Source organism: Sceloporus occidentalis, unplaced genomic scaffold (genome assembly GCF_023333645.1).
Source record: "Sceloporus occidentalis isolate IW3139 unplaced genomic scaffold, rSceOcc1.0.p SCAF_2, whole genome shotgun sequence".
Lineage (NCBI taxonomy): Eukaryota > Metazoa > Chordata > Lepidosauria > Squamata > Phrynosomatidae > Sceloporus > Sceloporus occidentalis.
The window spans coordinates 92,470,762-92,489,577 of record NW_028316982.1 but is presented as its reverse complement, the minus strand read 5'-3'; the positions used below and the strand labels follow the sequence as shown (position 1 = coordinate 92,489,577).

At 41.7% G+C, this 18,816-nt stretch overlaps 1 protein-coding gene across 2 annotated transcripts in view; it reads right to left on the bottom strand.

Moving 5' to 3' along the window:
- Positions 1-7,657: 7,657 nt before the first annotated feature.
- The window catches only part of LOC149318697 (5-hydroxytryptamine receptor 7-like), an 88,422-nt gene continuing 77,263 nt past the window's right edge, over positions 7,658-18,816 (bottom strand). For both annotated transcript variants that reach the window (XM_089510301.1, XM_089510299.1), the window contains exon 3: positions 7,658-10,601. Coding sequence is in view for 1 of the 2 variants with exons in the window: in XM_089510299.1 (XP_089366425.1) it covers positions 10,559-10,601 (43 nt within the window). In the remaining variant the exon portion in view is untranslated. The remainder of the gene's footprint in view (positions 10,602-18,816) is intronic.

Below are 18,816 nucleotides of genomic sequence, written 5' to 3'. Positions count from 1 at the left end.
GGACTGGAGCGTGGCTTTGGTGCGGCTTCTGGCCTCTTAAGATGCATGCATAATTTAAATAGCATACCTCCAAAGTGACCCGAAGCAGCTTCATTTTGGCCTGTCTGTTTGGGCCCTTTGACACTGCTTTAACTGCCATGCCTCAGTGCTATGGAATTCTAGAATTTATAGTTTTGTGATACATTTGGTCTTCTCTGTCAGAGAGCTCCGCTGCCACAACAAACTACACATTGCGAGATTTCATAAGATGGAACCATGACAGTTAAAGTGGTGTTAAACTGCATTATTTCCGCAATGCTAATGCAGCCTTAATGAATATTTACTTCTTATGACAATGTAAAGAAGAACTGAGAAGGATCTTTTGAACCAAACTCAATAAGGATATACAGCCTACAATAATTTGGGATGAAAGCAAACCTTGCATTCCAACGATGGGGCAATTAAAAAACATAGCACTAGATTGAAAAAAGAAAGAGAGGTAAAAAAATAATAAATTGTTGGACAAAATACTATATCCCGGACGATAAGCTAGGAAGAATTTTGATAAAGGAATTCAAGAACTTAGTTACTTCAGCAACAGTTCTCATTGTTTAAATTCGATAAATGAATGAAGAAATTTATCACAAACATCAAGAAGGAAGATCAGTATATAATGCACAACCTGAAAATGTTGTTAAAATCTTTGAGGACTGTTATAGAGGTTTATATGTGAGGGACAACAAGAAAACTTCAGAAATGGGAGAGTACCTGAATAAATTACAATTTGAAAAAAATACTTCTAGAACAAAACCAAAGTTTGAATGGACTGGTGACTACTATTTTTAATATTTATTAAAAATAAATATTGAAGCAATTAAAGAGATTAAATATGGGAAAGCTACAGGTCCAGATGGACTATCTGCAGCATATAATATGAAATCAATTTATAAGAAATATTATAAGAAACCACTAAAAATGGTGTGCGATGAGCTATTAAATAAAGGACAGGTGCCAGATTCTTGGAGAAATGCCTATATTACAGATTCATAAAGAGGATACAGATGAGACATTAATAAAGAATTATAGACTTATTTCATTATTAAACAATGACTGTATGATATTTGCTACTATTTTGACAAGCAGATTGAAAAAACATATTTCTCAAAATATCCATGAGGATCAGAGTGGATTTTTGCCAAAAAGACTACTAAGGAATAATGCAAGAACTGCTTTTAACACTATTGCATTTTTGGAACATATGTCATTAGACGACAAAAATGAACTAACTGCCTTCTCAGATTTTAAAGTGGGGAAAAAGGAGATCAAATATTTGACAGTTATAATCATAAAGAGTAATAGTTTATTGTTTCAAAACAATTAAGAACAACCTTGGAAAGATATTAAAAAGAGATAGAGAAAAATTGTGAAACTTACATTTATCCCTTCTAGAAAGAATTGCTGTAATGAAAGCAAATGTTTTTTCAAATGATCCCATTATAAAGAATGATATATCTTTTGTGCAATGGCACAAAGAAAATACAAGATTTGTTTGGTAGGCAAGGAAATTAGGGCTGAAACAGATGGCCATAAAGAGGTGGCTCTGCACTGCCCCTTTGAACGCCAGATAAGGGCCACGGCAACTGCATGCCACAGCCCCGATCTGGCATTTCTCCATCCCAAAAAGGAGTGGCAAAATGCAGCTCCTTTTTGGGCCAGAAAAGGGGTGCTCTTTTCACTGCCAGGCTGAGAGTGTGTGATTTGCCAAGGTCACCCAGTTGGTTTCCATGGCCAAGCAGGGATTCAAATGCGGCCTCCAAAGTTCTAGTCCAATGCTCAAACCACTGCACCACATTAGCTCAAAGGTAGAATACTTTTGCCATTCAGTGTTTTGGACTTCAGTTCCTAGAAGCTTTAGCCAACATAACCTATGGCAATGGACTGTTATAGCTGTATCACAAACACATGAAGAGTGAAATGTTCCCCATAAGAGTATAGGAAGTTACTTTATACTGAGTCAGACCATACATCCATTTAGCCCAATAACTCTGCAGCAGCTTTTAAAGAGTGGCACATGCTGCATTAGCATTGGGATGAGAAAACATTGGGGGTGGAGATTGGTCACATTCTATTGCAGAATATCTCTTATTTGATTATTTAAGAGAGAGAGAAGGAAAATATAATGGTCAAATAAAGGAAATTATCTGGTGGGACAAATGAGGTTGTTGGATTGAAAAAGTTAAAGCTGAAAAGGGGTACAATGAAGTTAGGGAAACTGTTAATAAGATATTCCACATTATAGGTACTGGGTACTAAATTACTTGGTTATAGCCATTAGAGGGGAAGGGCTGAAAAGTATGTGCTGTAATAATGGTAATTTTTAGTAATGATTTATTACATATGTTGTATGATATTATGGAGCATAACATAATAAATGGGGATTTAAAAAAAAAAACCCAACAACTCTGCAGCAGCTCTCTTAGGGTTTCAAGCACTATTTTTCTTCTTAGCCCTGCATGGAGATTTCTGGTCTTGCTTCGGTTAATAATAATAATAATAATAATAATAATAATAATAATAATAATAGGATTTATTTATATGCCGCCCAATCACTGGGAATCCAGGCGGCTTACAACAGAAGGGATAATAGATGGTTCCCTGCCCTCAGGCTTACAATCTAAAAAGACACGACACAAAAGGAGAAGGGAATGGGGGGGATCAGGTCCAGCATTCTTCTCTCCCTCTGAGGCCTGGACCAAGGCAGATGTCCTGGAGGGAGGGCTCTTCTTCTTCAGGCTAGCCCTGGTGGAGCTAGGCCTGCCTGGTCAACTCCCTCACAGGCCGGAAGATGACAGTTATGGAGGGAGGAGTCTCTTCTTCCAGGCTAGCCCTGATGGAACTGGGCCTGCCTGGTCATCTCCCTCGCTCATACAGGTACTAACAAAGCCTGACTCTGCTTAGCTTCCAAAATCGGAAGAGGCTGGATATGTTTAGGATGGCTCTGTCGTATCCCTAGCCCACTTCAAAGGAAAAGACCAAGGATGTTTAACAGTTTTCATCATATTTGCTAAAGTGCTTGGGAGTGAATCCAGTTCCCTTCTATGGCATGTCAATTACAGATAAGCTCTTTTAACTAATTATAGATCCAATGAACATTTCCTCTTTTCTTTTTTCTTTTTTGCATGTACAAACTGAAAATGATTGTTTCAAAATATGCAAAGTTCTAACTTAGAGCTGATTTTGTTCTTTGCCTACTGCTTTAGCTCCCAAAAATGATTCCTCATGAATTCTATTACACTGATGACTGCTCAAAGTCCTCATCTCATCAAATTGTTTTAAATTGTACCCCCTTTCTATTCTTCAATGCAGCAGAACTTAATGTCTAACAATAATGCAAAAATAATCTATTTTTAAAGCCAGATTTTATTTTTCTTTGCCTCTGAACATAAGAACAAGAATCAGCCTGGCCTCAAGGGAGACAACAAATGTGTTTATGTGTGTAAAATATAAAATACACAATGTACAGTGAGGTTCATAACAAGTCTTGAATTCTCTTTTATTGCAAGTATGCTTAAATATTGACTAGATGCTCATACAGTGGTTCCTTGATATCCGCTGGGGTTTGGTTCCAGGACCCCCTGTGGCTACCAAAATCCATGGATGTTCAAGCCCTATTAAATACAATAGCATAATAAAATGGTTTCCCTTATATAAAATGGCAAAATCAAGGCTTACTTTTCAAAATGTCTATATATTTTAAATATTTTCAGTGGATGTTTAAATCTGTGGATAAAAAAATCAGTGGAAGGCTGACTGTAAATATAACCATTAGACTGAATGGAACAGCAACAGTGTGTAAGATACCCCCATATTACACACTATTGCCATTCCATTCAATTTAATGGTTATATTTATGAGTATCTTAGGTGCGGTACAGACCTCCCAAAAAGGGCGGCCTGCCAGCTCCTCCCTTTACTTCACAGGAGCGCCACAGCAACCAAATTGTATGGCGCTGCTGCGGAGCAAAAAAGGAGCGCCCAGAAGCAGCTCCTTTTTGAGGTACTGCAAAGCACTAGAGCCGGTGCGGTGATGTCGCAGCTGCGCCACCCTGTCTGGAAGTGGCACAGCTGCAACATCACCGTTATGTGCCCTGTCTGGTAGGTGCGCCGCAGCTGCGGCGCCCTCATCACATGCGAGAGTTGCCGGGCGTGTGAGCACTCCGCCCACCAGGCAACCCTTGCAGGTGACGAGGGCGCTGCAAAAGCCCATCTGGACTGGGCCTAAGGCAGGTTACAGACCGCCAAAAAACGGCAGCCTGTACCCACCCCTTTCCCCGGTGTATCGGGGCCTTAGTGGCCAGAGCGGCAGCTGCTGAGGCCCCGATCCGCCGCTTTCCAGGCCGCGGGGAAGCGGCAAAAGGCCCCTTCCCTGCAGCCTGGAAAGGGGTGTCCTTGGAGATTCAAGTCCCAAGGACACCCGGCGACGGCGGGGAGGAGGAGAAAGGGGCCGCTTGGCCCCTTTCTCCTCTGCGTCACTGGCGCAGCCGTCTGAAGGCTGCGCCCAGCGATGCAAACCCAGAAGGAGCTCCGAAACGGAGGTCCTTCCGGGGTTGCAAAAAGGGCGCCCTAGGCGCTCTGTCGCGGCCCCAATATGTCACAACCACGCCGCCTCGTTTGGAGGCGGTGCAGTCGTGACGTAGTGATGGTGGCCCCCATGTAGATGGGGCGCCACCATCTTGTACGTCCTCAGGACGTATTAGGCTTGGGGGCGTCAAGAAGTGACACCCCTTTTTAAAACTAGGACGTCCTGAGGACATCCCTTATGGCTGTTTGTAACGCGCCTTAGTCAATATTTAAGGCAGCAATGAAGAAGCAGAAATGATTTGCCAGAATAAGGCTGATGAGTGAACATTCCATCTTACAAATCCAAGAACACTCCAAGTATCAACACATGGATTCAAGACTGGCTAATAAATAATGTTTTCTATTGGACTACAAACTAAATCAAATTTCAAACTGCAGGGAAGTTTCCTTTAATTATATGTGGAATAAAGTTCTGGGTTCATGACAGCTGAGAACATATCACACCATTCCAGTTAATTATCTACTATTTTTCTACTTTATTTTTCTACTCTTAACTCCTTCCCTCATTTTTCTTTCCTTCTTTTTATTTCTCCAGATTCTCTTAACCTGTTGGCTTCTCTCCTGCCCTTTTCATAGAAAACAGAATTGCAATAAGCAGACTGTATTAGGTCACTGTAAAATGTGCAGCTGAGTGGGTGGGAGAGTGGTAGTATTTGAGAATTTACTAAGATTTAAATTTAAACATACATACACACCTAAACAGACCAGTAAGGACTGAATATCTTATAATTGGGTACGGAATCTGAATGCCCATCTAGCAGTGGGTACAGGAGCCAGAGTGATGTAGTGGACTGAGTATTAGACTATGACACTGAGTAGATTACTGCACTACACTCTTATAGTGCTGCTATTCCACTAACTGGTCTGGCTGCTTCCTGCTGCATTCTAGGATTTGGGGTTTAAGGAGAATTCTCAGTCAGAGAGCTCTTAGACCTCATTGAACTACAAAAACCAGAATGCAAGAGGAGGCAGCTAGAGCAGTAAAGGGGGAATAGCAACACTATAAGGGTGTAGTGCTCCAATTTACTGAGAGACCAAGGTTTGAATCTCTGCTTGGCCATGGAAACCCACTGGGTGACCCTGGGCAAACCCACTCTTAACATATCTTGTCAAGAAACCACTTGATAGATTCACCATAAGTCGCAAATTACTTGAAGGTACACAACAACAACAACAATTAAATGCTGGGGGTTATAAGTAATGGAATACCCTGAAGCATCATGGGTGACCAAGGCTCTCTTCAGGCAAGGCTGAAAGGCTGACCTGGGGGCAGAGTCGAGGCATCACATCCAGATTACGCACGCCCTGATTCCGCTCCCAGAGCACCCTGGCACTGAGCACCGCTCCACACGGCGTCATGGTGCTCCTTCAGCGCTGTGTCCATATGATGCAGCACCAAAGCACCGTATAACCATGACAATGCGGCTATGGTGCCCTTTTAAGGACACAAAAAGGAGCTGCTTTTTGTGCCCCCGAAAGGTCAGATTGGGGTTGTGGTGTGAGGTTGCCGCGGCCCCAATCCCGCTACCCCTTGTGAGCTGTATGTATAGCCCCTAAAATGTCAACATTTTACAAACATATGTAACATTTTATGTTGTCGTTTTTCTTTTAAAAGCCCACAACTCCTCTCATTTTGGGTTGAATGAGGGCATATGCGATTTCATCTCTCTGATCAGAATGCCTCTAGTAGGGATGGATAACGATAGCCCATTTTCATCAAAGCATAAGTGAGTGGAAATGACAGGGTTTTTTTTTTTAATCCACTGATAGCCTTTGATTAAATTGGAAGAGCTATTGTGCTTTCTCCACCACTTAGACACAGTCTGCTCTTGTTTAGCATGGCAATATGTCAAAGACTCCATGATGGTTTCAGGGACGTAGCCAGGATTTTGGGAAGGGGGGGGGTCCAGACTAAGTGCCACTATTATAATGGGGCTTGGGTGTGGGGGCATGCACCATTCATTGTATCTAACGGAAGAGGGGAGTCCAGACCCCACAGACCCCCCCCCCTTGGCTACGTCCCTTATGGTTACTAAAATCAGCTTCCTTCTAAGAACCCATTTACACGTGGTTTGTGAATTATGTCTTAGTCCTGCTGCATTGAACTGGTAGCTTACCTGAAGCTGCTGCTCTGTTATCACCCATTCTTACCACTCTGTGCAGATTGATTGTAGATCACCTATGATAATTTTTACATAAATGCTTACATGGATTCTTTTAAAAAGCAAAACAAAACAAATAATACTCTTTCATGTTTTATCGAGATGGGTCTCAAAAGCATTTCAACTTTTGGGTGAGGGGTTCTCTTTCAAGCCCGTTGGTTCTTTAACATATACCTTGGAAGAAAACAGTCTGAGAAGAATATAGTCTGAGGCCCGAGACACACCGGCCAAAAGCGGCGTGCCAGTGCTGAAACAAAGGTTCCAGAGTGCACAGCAACCGCACGCTTTGGAACCCTAGTCCATACGGGCGGTGGCATCATGTTGGCATCCTGTCCAGGCACCGCCATGATGACACTGCTGCCATGCAGTGTTTGCATGTCACTGCACATTGTGTACGTCACAAGTGCTAATGGCGCACGCGTGATATACGCAACACACCACAAAAAGAACCTGGAAGAACCTGGTTCTTTTTACTATGGAAGGACGCCACACGGTTTGGCAACTGCAGCGTCCTTCCTCAGTTAAAATGGGCAACTCCAGCCCGCCATTTCAGGGCTGTCTGTACAGCCCCCCAGTTAGCAAAAAGGAATTAATTTAAATATTATTGAAGCATAGTCTTTAATGTTGAAATGACGTATGGACAAATTCTTGGTAAACTTTCAATACTTATATAAGGGTGTCTGATAGTTAATATTTATTGTCACCACTGTAAGAACAAATATGTACCTCTGTCTCATGAAGCTCAAAGCAATAGATACAACTCTTTAAAAAGAGGCTTTCATACATACAAAACAAGGAAACTCACAGTGCACAAAAAGCTTCTGAAATCCTACTACTGTTCATATAATTTATTAACACATTTTAGTACACCCACAAATGACACTGAAATATGACAGCAGACACAATAAATTAACAAATGTATTGAAAAGTTCTTGGCTTTGCTTTTTGTTGTATCATCAACATGTAGCCTTGTATTTTTCCCCCTTAATAGTTCAGTGATTCTCCATTTTATACTATTATAAGCAATGTCAGGGGAAAATAACAACCCCCTGTTATACTGGTTTACCCCCTCCCTCCCCAGTTACACCAATAGAAGCCACCAAGAGCATTCTGGTTAAAGCAACCTCTTTCAAACACAAGTGAAACAAACAGACAGACAGACAAAAGTAGCCCTGTATTTTGTACAGCGAATTAGCTTCCTTTTAAGAACCCATGCTACATCTTAAGTCACATTTATTTCACTGTGACCTAAGAATGTTACATCTCTGGATTGAAGCCAGAACATGCCTCTTATAGTGGGGAAAGGTTTTATGTTTCTTGTTCTTTGCTTAAAAAACACCCTTCACTGGCCCAGCAAAATACATTGTGTATCCCTGTTGTTTCTCTGAATGTTTGTCTCAAAGGTACAGAACACCGATACATGAAAATGTCTGAAAGCTTCTATGTTGATTATGTTGGCTAATTTTCACTGGAAAGTTTCTGTCATATAAAATCCCACCATAACTACACTTTCCATGATGCTCAGTAAAAGGAAGAAACATTCGTTGTAAGGAAAATGAGGGGGAAAGTGGGAAGGATGGCTAAAGGGGAAAAATGTAGAAAGGAAAGTAAAACTATATTGTTGTCCCATTTTGTCTTTCTTGTCACAAACAAGCATTGTTAAAATTGCAACCCAGTGGTCTGCAATTTACATTGATGAGTTTTCTCTGTTTTTCTGGAATACCTAGGGAGGAATGAGGAGCACAGCTTGGAAAAGTTATTCTTGGGACTGCAGTTCCAGGAATACTGCCACAGAAAAAGTAATGTTCCAAGCTGAATATTTGGCTTGGTTCATTTTTTTGTAAATAGTAACTTAGCAAAGTTATAAGTTAAGCTAGTATATTTTTTTAAAAATGAAGCAAATTGAATATTCACCAGAGCTTGAGACATATCAAAGGAGACCTAGCTATGACTCTGAAGACCTAAGTTCAAATCTCCAGTTGGCCATGAAAACCCCTTGGGTGACCTTCAGCAGATCACACTCTCAACCTCAGAGGAAAGCAAAGCAATAGCAAGTACATTTCTATATTGCTTATAGAACTCATTCCCTAAGCAAAGGAAAGCTCCCTCTGAACAAATCTTGCCTAGAACCCATTGTGATAGGTTCACTGTTAAGTCAAAAATGACTTAAAGGCACACCACTAGTACCAGATCAACAAACCTACCAAAATTTACTTTTTTCATAAATATGATGCAAAGAATTTGAGGTTTTTAAAAGAAAAATGTGGAGAAAAGCAAAATGGAGAAATTTGTCTATCAAGGCAGATTGCTTTGATTACTTGACTCTTCAAAGGGTCTAGATTTCAACCCCTGTGACTTCAACCATGTTCTTGGTGCAAAATTAGGGATGTTCCTTTTTTTTTTTTATCTAAGACTAGCATCTCATCATTAATAATTCTAAGGCAAGCAGGTACAATACAGTCATCTTCATACTGTGATCATCTATACCCATTGAATTTGGCTTGTGTAGAGGAATGGAAACTTTTTTCAGTTCAAGTTTTAGTAAGAGCTAACTAAAAATGTCAAACTCCTTCAAAAATGAAAAATGGTTGTGTGGAAAAGCTGAATATGAGAGAAAACAAAACAGATCGATTTGCTTATGCTGAGACGTAGGGCTTTGACAGACCAGTCATAAAAGCCGACCTGGGGACAGAGTGGGGGTGTGGCATCCACGCGGCACACGCCTTGACACTGCCCTGATGCCACCATCATGCCATGCACCCAACCTTACAGTGGGCAGCATCACAGCGCTCCTCTGGCCCTGTATCCAGATGACATAGTGCCAAAGGAGCACCAAAAAGCTGTGGCACCAGCAGCTATGGTGTCCTTTCTGCAGAAAGACCAGATCGGGGCCGCGGCATGTAGTTGCCACAGCCCCAATCTGGCGAATAAAGAGACAGTTGCAGGCCACCCCTTAGGGGCAGTCTGTTCAGCCCCATAGTTTTCATTTGTGTCTTTTTGAGAGGGACAGCCCATGGTAAAATTTTGCCTGCTGTTGTTGAGAGGTAAAAATGTGGACTTGAAAAAAAATAGCTGGGGCAGTTAGAAAAGGATTGGTGGGGCATATGTACCTTCTTTCCCAAGGATACAGTAGGGGTGGAAAAAAATATTAGTAAATGTTTTAATCCTGCACAAAATGTTATGTTTGGCATGAAAAGCAAATTCCTTGTTCAGAGACCATTGTCTTCTGCACAGAAAATTCTGCTTTTATGCACAAAACCCCCATTATTTTTTGTATAATAAATCCCAAACTGCAAATAATCATTCAAAACTGTGTAGGTTTTGAGAACCTTCTTGCAGTTTGGAGAAAAGTGGTTAAACTATTCATTCTTGCTCATGAAACTGATACTGAGGAAGATTTACATCCTTAAGCAGAAAACTTGAAAGGCATTCCCTCACACTCTTGATGTCATATGTAATATTTTTGTTGAAAGTGCCATTTGCTTCATCTAGCTAAACAAAAAAAGTGTATTTGTGTATAATGGGTATAAAACCTATTTATACACAATTCCATGAAATAAAAAAAGGAGGAAGAAGAGGAAGCTAGCAAGAGAGATGTCACTGTACTGAGCAGGAGTACATTTAATATGATATGCATGAACACTGACTTTCTTTTTAACATTCCCTTCAGAAGTGGACCAGATGAATTCCATTAATCTCCTCAGTTCTTCTTGGCTGACTGGATCTTCCATACTGTTCCTTGCCCAGCAGAGCCTTGTCCATATATGACTCATTCAGTCATAAATCATGACTCTTTTTCCTTGCATAATCTGAGTTCCTCCTGTTTGAAGAAAAAGACAATTTACAAATATTCAATATGAACAGGATATAACTTTTACTGTCACTGCAGGGTGGAAAAGTCTTTACCATGCCCCCTCCCACACCATTGATTCAGGGCAACTTGTGACATGTTAAGAGCAATAGCTACACACATAATGGGATAGAGGAATCTTCAGAAACAGCCATTTGCAGGATGCAATTCAACCAGGAATTCAACCAGATGGAATTTGATTTGTGGGGAAGAATAAATGGGATCAAAAGTAAAGCTGATAACTGTTTGAGCAAGACCAGGATGGACAGTGTTGATCAACGGGCCCAGAACCTATGCACACATCCCAAAATCATCCAAAAATGGCAAACAATATCCCCCCAAACCTCTGGGATCTGCAATGTGTTATCTAAAGACTATCTGGATGACCCTGAACATGTCTCATGCACAAAACAATCTTTTATTAATACTAGAAGTGACTATTTGGTAATTTTCAGTTTATAAAGAAAGGCTCCTTTTTGGCTTATTATAGACTCAGGGACATTTAAACTACTTTCAGGGTCAGGATTTGCCAAATTTGGTATATTTTTTCAGGATCTGGGATGATTGAAGGAGAAGGGGGTCCTGCAAAGACTGTGGGAGGGGGAAAATAGCCCCCAAACTGTACACCTCTGAAAAAGAAAAATTATTCTAAAGGTTACATGGATTGGTGACAAGCCTAAGTATGAGATGGACACTCACTGTTGTCATAATGCCTGATCTTTTTCCAATTCATTTCTTGAGAGGTTCAAACATAAATCCTCCGAAGTAACACACTAGGCACTATTTTCTCCTAAGTAATATGTTTGCAATTACTAGTTACTTTTTTTTCATTATCCTCCATTTACACTTTTTACATTTAGGGGCTAAACAGGCGGCCCCAAAGGAGCCACTTGCCACCAGCCCTCTGAGTGCTGCATTGGAACTGCAGCCCTGTTCCAGTAATTTGCCAGCTGCAAAATAAGTGGCAGAAAGCTGCTCCTTTTGGAGCTGGCAAAAAGCCACCCTTGCTCCTGCAGTGGCAGCTTCCCACCATTTGTCTTAGCATGTCTAAAATGCTACACTGAAGAAACACCACAGATCTGCCCGCCATTTGGTCAGCCTGGCAGTTTTCCAGCATCTTGGGGGTGGAGTTGGGGCATGCGGCGTGCAATCGTCCCACACACCCCTCCACCCCAATGCCAGGCCTTTTGTCTGGTCTATACAGACCCTTAGTAAGTAAAAAAAAATTTCTAACGACAGCAAAAAAGCCACCAAAATGATCCTCCCCCCCAAAAAAATGAGAGCACTAGGGAAAGTTACTTTTTGTACTGTAACTCCCAGTGCTTTTTGTACAGTAACTCCTAGAATAAGCTATCATTTCTGAAGCTCTGTAATAATGTCATCAGTCATATTATTTTGCAATAGGTAAAATATTAAAAATAGTGTTATGCTCTCATTTCATCAAAAAAAAGGAATGCTATGGGAAAGTCATTACAAGTAAATGTGTTCCTTGACATTAATTATTTTAATGGTACTCTCATTTCTTTGAGACCATTCCATAGCTTTTTGTGCTCTATGAATTCAAAGGTCTTGCTGTAGTCAATAAAGTACATGCAGATTTTCTTTTGGAATTCCCTGGTGTGTTCCATTTTCCATCATGTTTGCAATATGATCCCTCGTGCTTCTTCCTTTCCAGAATCCAGCTTGTACCTCTGGAATTTCTCACTCCATAAATTGTTGGAGTCTTTGCTGCAGGACTTTGAACATGACGTTGCTTGCATGGGAGATTAGAGCAATGGCTCTGTAGTTACTGCAACCTTTTGTGTCTCCTTTTCTGTATATAGGAATGTATATTAATCATATCCAATCTGTGGGCTACTGCTTTGTTTTCCATATTCGATGGCATATTTTAGTTAGCAATGATATTGATTCTACCACTGTAGAGTGTAGAAGTTATATTGGTATGTCATCTGTTCCTGGTTATTGATTGTTTCTAGTTGTTTTAAGTGCGGCTTTCACCTCATTTTCCAAATTTGGGGTTCACCTTCGTATGTTTTTTCTTCCCATGTGTCATTTGTCCTTTCACGTTTTTTATATGGTTCTTCTGTATTGTTTCCATCCTTTTTTATTTCAGCTTCGTTGTGTATTTTATTTCAGTTTCTGATCGTAGAGCATCCCCATTGTTGGTTTAAATTTCTCTTTTAATTCTCAGATCTTGTGGAACAGGCCTCTTGTTCTTGCTTTTTTGTTGTTGGTTTCTATTTCTCTGCACTGATTGTTGTGAAAATTATTTTTGTCCTTGCATACGTTTTAAAAACCCAAGCCAAACCAAAAACACTTTAAAGTGTCTAGAGACCATATGAGAATGTTTCCCAGCATATACCCAGGAATATTTTTATTTTATTTTTCCTTTCATCTTCCTCTACTTTTCTTACAATTTCAATTTTTTTGTGGTCAAACTTCTAGATCTATGCTTTTTTTTAACATGCTGGGGTGTGGCTAGTGAAGCAGACTTATCTGTAAACAAAGAGGCAGGCACCTATAGATGTGGCTGGCTTGGTTAACAATTCCTGGCATAGGGAAACCAAGTAAACACATTGCTGGTTGAGACTATGGACCAGTACAAACCAGCACTTTGCGCCGGCCTGGGGCCGAAAGTAGGGTTTTGTAGGGCAAGGCATCCGCACGTACCCAGCCCTACAATCATGCTACAAACCACATGCACCCATACATATGGGGCACACAATTATGTCTGCGCAGTGCAGCACTCAAGCAGCACCATGCTGCATGGACATCATTTTTGCACGCAAGGATGCCAATGGCGCCCCGCACATGACCGAGAGCAGGTTCTCTTTAGGTCTGCCAGAGGCCGCGGTGTTTGTCTGCTGCGGCCTCCATCTGGGGGAGAAAGGGGCAGTCTCTGGCTGCCCCTTTCCCCCCAATCTGTATAGCCCCAAAGTTATAGAAGAGGAGACAAAGGGGTTGTTCCCACTTAAGATTTGAAACGATTTAAAATACAACATTTTTAATAAAACCGATTCAAAATAACCCTGGTGTTATCTCGCTATCCGAATCGCTTTGTTCATCGTTCCCATCTGGTTATTTAAATCGAAGTTTTTACCTGCAAGCGTTCCTACTTGGCATGAAATCGGTGTTTAAATAAAGCGATTCTTCTCCTCCATACTTTATTTGGAGCTGTCAATCAATAGTACGTCAGAATGACGTAACGTTAATCCGGAATATTTGGAAGCGATTTATCTTTTGGCATCGTTTCCATTTCATTGACTGTTTGTGAATTTAGCGAATTTAGGAAACCCAAGCTCTTTCCAGAGGAACTATGGGATAGGTTTTGCATGACAGCATCCCCTCCTCATGTCTCCCAAGACAGCCAGGGAGAATCCCTTCAGAGAGCACAGAGATCAATGGGGGAGGCTTCTGGCAAAGCGAATTTAGGCAACCCAAGCTCTTTCCAGAGGAACTATGGGATAGGTTTTCCATGACAGCATCCCCTCTTCATGTCTCCCAAGACAGCCAGGGAGAATCCCTTCAGAGAGCACAGAGATCAATGGGGGAGGCTTCTGGCAAAGCGAATTTAGGAAACTCAAGCTGTTTCCAGAGGAACTATGGGATAGGTTTTGCATGACAGCATCCCCTCTTCATGTCTCCCAAGACAGCCAGGGAGAATCCCTTCAGAGAGCACAGAGATCAATGAAGGAGGCTGCTGGAAAAGCGAATTTAGGAAACCCAAGCTCTTTCCAGAGGAACTATGGGATAGGTTTTGCATGACAGCATCCCCTCTTCATGTCTCCCAAGACAGCCAGGGAGAATCCCTTCAGAGAGCACAGAGATCAATGAAGGAGGCTGCTGGAAAAGCGAATTTAGGAAACCCAAGCTCTTTCCAGAGGAACTATGGGATAGGTTTTGCATGACAGCATCCCCTCTTCATGTCTCCCAAGACAGCCAGGGAGAATCCCTTCAGAGAGCACAGAGATCAATGAAGGAGGCTGCTGGAAAAGCGAATTTAGGAAACCCAAGCTCTTTCCAGAGGAACTATGGGATAGGTTTTGCATGACAGCATCCCCTCTTCATGTCTCCCAAGACAGCCAGGGAGAATCCCTTCAGAGAGCACAGAGATCAATGAAGGAGGCTGCTGGAAAAGCAGGGAGGGAGCACTCTTCCCAAAGATTCTCTTTCCAGGGTTGGAGGAGAAGGCAGATTCCATTTGAGAAAGGGAGGGAGAAAGGCTCTATTCCCCCCCCCCCCATTGATCAGAGCCCTTCCTTGCCTGGGCGAGATCAGATGCCTCCTCGCGAGGAGCCTTCCCTTCCCTGTCTGGGCGAGATCAGAGCCCAAGCGGGCAGGGAATGCCTCTTCGAGAGGAGCCTTCCCTTCCTTCCTCTCCTCCGTTAGAAATGGGCTCTCCCCACACAGAGGGGAGGTTGCAATCCACCGGCAGATGCAGGCGCTTGAGCAGCCGGGACTTCAGGCGCTTAATGCGCTGAAGTGATTAAGCGCCTGTAAACCATTAAAATAAAAAATAAAAATAATCCTTATCTCTTATTGAAAGACCACAGCGGACAAAGGGGTGAGGGAAGCAAAAATGGCGACAGCCATGACGGATGGGGACAGAAAGGGCAACTCCCCCAAGGCCAGCCCCATCGCACTCCGCTCCTCCCATCCAGCTAACCCGATTTCAAAGGTTGTCGTTCCTATTTAAATGCTCCGGTTCCTAACTCGAATCAATGGAAAAACGTAGGTCGGACCCTAGTGTTTTTTTAACACGCGTAAAATGAGGAAAACTCGATTTAAATTTTTATCCCACTCTACGATTCGATTTGTAGTGGGGACGATTGTGGGTTGCTCTAGAACCATTCTAGGTTTAAATCGGATCCTAATAGGAACGCCACTCCTTGGATTCGATTCAGAACGCGGGGTTTCACCTAGTGGGAACAACCCCTACGTCTATTCAGAATTTCCAGAATGATATTTGTTTTTGCCTCAGTAGTATACAGCCAGGCTGGAAAGTTTCTTTAACAAACAGCAGTAATTTGTTCACAGGCAAACGTACTGTATATGTTATGAGACAAATACTGGGAGCTTGGAACTTAGGTTCAAGTTATAAGTAAGGAAGTTTCTCATCCCTTCCTCCTTCCTGTGGCCATTTGCATTTCCCTCAAAACGTCTATCTGAAGGGGTGTAGGGACCTGTTGGACAATTTTCTGCGACATATGGGAGACTGCTGTGAGGGAGGAATCCCACCAATTCAGGCTTAGAGCTTAAGATAAATTAATTGGAGGAAATTCAGGGAAGAAATATTTTCTGTCCCCTCTTCTCTCCCCCATGTTTTCCTTGCCCCATTGTATGTCCACAGCATGATGTACCTCCAACAAAAGAGGCATCATGAAAGCTGCAGATGATCAGAGGAAAGGAATGTGAAACCTTTTTTTATTCCCTGTGAACCTGAGTTATCTTCGGATCCAACCCAGGGTTCTTAATATTTGGTTGACAGTGGTAGCTGGTACTTTTCATGTCAGTAGTGGCAAATCCACTCAGGTTTAAAGCACCTAAGTTGCTAAGCTCTTTCCACAAAACAGGATCAACATTTTGGATAATTCCTTTAAAGTTTGGACTAAAAACCAGATGATTAATCACTCCACTGACAGAGTAGACACCACTGTACTGTAACACAAATGTATCATAGAATCATAGAATCGTAGAGTTGGAAGAGACCACAAGGGCCATCCAGTTCAAACCCCTGCTATGCAGGAACTCTCGATCAAAGCATCTCTGACAGATGGCCATCCAACCACTACAGTCTGAGGAAGTGTGTTCCACTGTCGAACTGCCCTGTCAGGAAGTTCTTCCTAATGTTGAGGTGGAATCTCTTTTCCTGGAGCTTGCATCCACCGTTCCGGGTCCTGTTCTATGGAGCAGCAGAAAACAAGCTTGCTCCCTCCTAAATATGACACCCCTTCAAATATTTAAACAGGGCTATCGTATCATCTCTTAACCTTCTCTTCCCCAGGCTAAACATTCCCAGCTCCCTAAGTCGTTCCTCATAAGACATAGTTTTCAGACCCTTCACCATTTTAGTCGCCCTCCTTTGGACACGCTCCAGTTTCTCAATGTCCTTTTTGAATTGTGGTGCCCAGAACTGGACACAGTATTCCAGGTGGGGCCTGACCAGAGCAGAATATAGTAGCACTATTACTTCCCTTGATCTAGACACTATACTTTTATTGATGCAACCTAAAATTGCATTGGCCTTGGTGCTGCCGCATCATACTGTTGACTCACGTTCAACTTGTCATCTACCTGGACTCCTAGATCTCTTTCACGTGTAGTTTCATTCAGCCAGGTGTCCCCCATCCTATATCTGTACATTTCATTTTTCCACCCTAAGTGCAGTACCTTACATTTCTCTGTGTTGAATTTTATTTTGTTAGCTTTGGCCCAGCTTTGTAGTCTATTCAGGTCGTTTTGAATTTTGATCCTGTCCTCTGGAGTATTAGCTATTCCTTCTAATTTGGTGTCATCTGCAAATTTGATAAGTATGACCCCAATTCTGTCATCCAAGTCATTGATAAAGATGTTGAATAGCACTGGGCCCAGGACAGAGACCTGTGGGACCCCACTGGTCATTTCTCTCCAGGATGAAAAGGAGTCCTTTGGGTTCGGCCGGTAAACCAATTACAAATCCATGCAACAGTTACTTTGTCTAGCCCACATTTTACAAGCTTGTTTGCAAGTATGTCATTGGGAACCCTGTCAAAAGCCTTACTGAAATCAATATATACTATATCCACAGCATTCCCTTCATCTACTAAGCTGGCAATTTTATCAAAGAGATAAGATTTCTCTGGCATGACTTGTTTCTCTGAAACCCATGTTGACTCTTTGTGATCATGGAATTGGCTTCTAAATGTTCATAGACTCTCTGCTTAATGGTCTGCTCTAGAATCTTTCCTGGTATACTGTAGATGTCAGACTAACTGGACGATAACTGTTGGGATCCTCTTTTTTTCCCCTTTTGAAGATGGGGACAATGTTTGCCCTCCTCCAGTCTACTGAGCAGTCATTTTCTGAGAGAGTGGGAAGCAAATCATAGCTATTGGGTGGAGGGCAAAAGGAGGAACTTTCCCCCAAAAATGAATTCTACCTCCCAATTAAATTTTCCTTCATTCTCCAAATTTCTACCCTTACAGAAAATAAGACATTGAAAATCATTCACACCTAGAGCTCATATTTGCTGTGTTTACATTTCCTTGGCAACTTTCCTTGCTCCTTTTCTTTGGATGCCTAACGTGTATTTCTAAACACTCAATGGACATTTGAAATTACTTAAACGCTAAAAATTTGGAGACTGTAGGAAAATTCTTATGGGAGAATAAAATTGCTCTTCCTCCCTCCCTCATTCTGAAAATGTTTAACCCTTCCCTGCATGCTGATTGACCAAAAACATGCAGCCCTCTATTTGGCTCTGAGAATAGAAAGAAACCTTCAAGGGAGCATTGGGGGACAGGGTGTGTGTGAGGGGAAATGGATCTGGAAAAATACATTCTACCTGCCTTTCAAAGGTGCCTTGCAAACGTCTCACTGCTGCATTACTGCAGCAAGTGCAAATTTGGGGGAACAGGTTTCCTGGGGGAACATATTTCACCCCAAGAAAAAGAATTATGTAAGAGAAGAGTTCTACCAAAATCTGTGAAAAGATTTTCTCCCACCACCGGAAAGTAAGTACTAACATGTTGCTTCTTAGCAGTTGAAAATGAATCTTATTCATCTCATTATAGCACACAAAGAGCTTCAACAAATAGTTACCATAGTTTATATTTTTAAAGAAAGTTTAGGGGTATAATCTGAAACACATATTGTAGTATACTCCCCAGTTTATACTTCTCGGTAAACACAGAGCAGTATTATATTTTAGGGACCTAAATATCTGTTGTCAACACTGATGAATCTGAAGCCTTTTTCTAGCTTTGTCAAATAACAAAGACAACTTGCCTCAATATGGCAGTAATTAAAATTAAAGCTTGTTTCTTAATCCTGCTCCTTCCACCTTCTCCAATGGTGGCAGGGGAAAAAATACAAACAGAATTGAACCAGTATGGATGAACTGAAATTTATTTGCATTTTCCTGTATAATATGAAGTCTTCCGTATGAAGAATATATGTGGCTTATTATTCAAGATGCTGTCTCTTT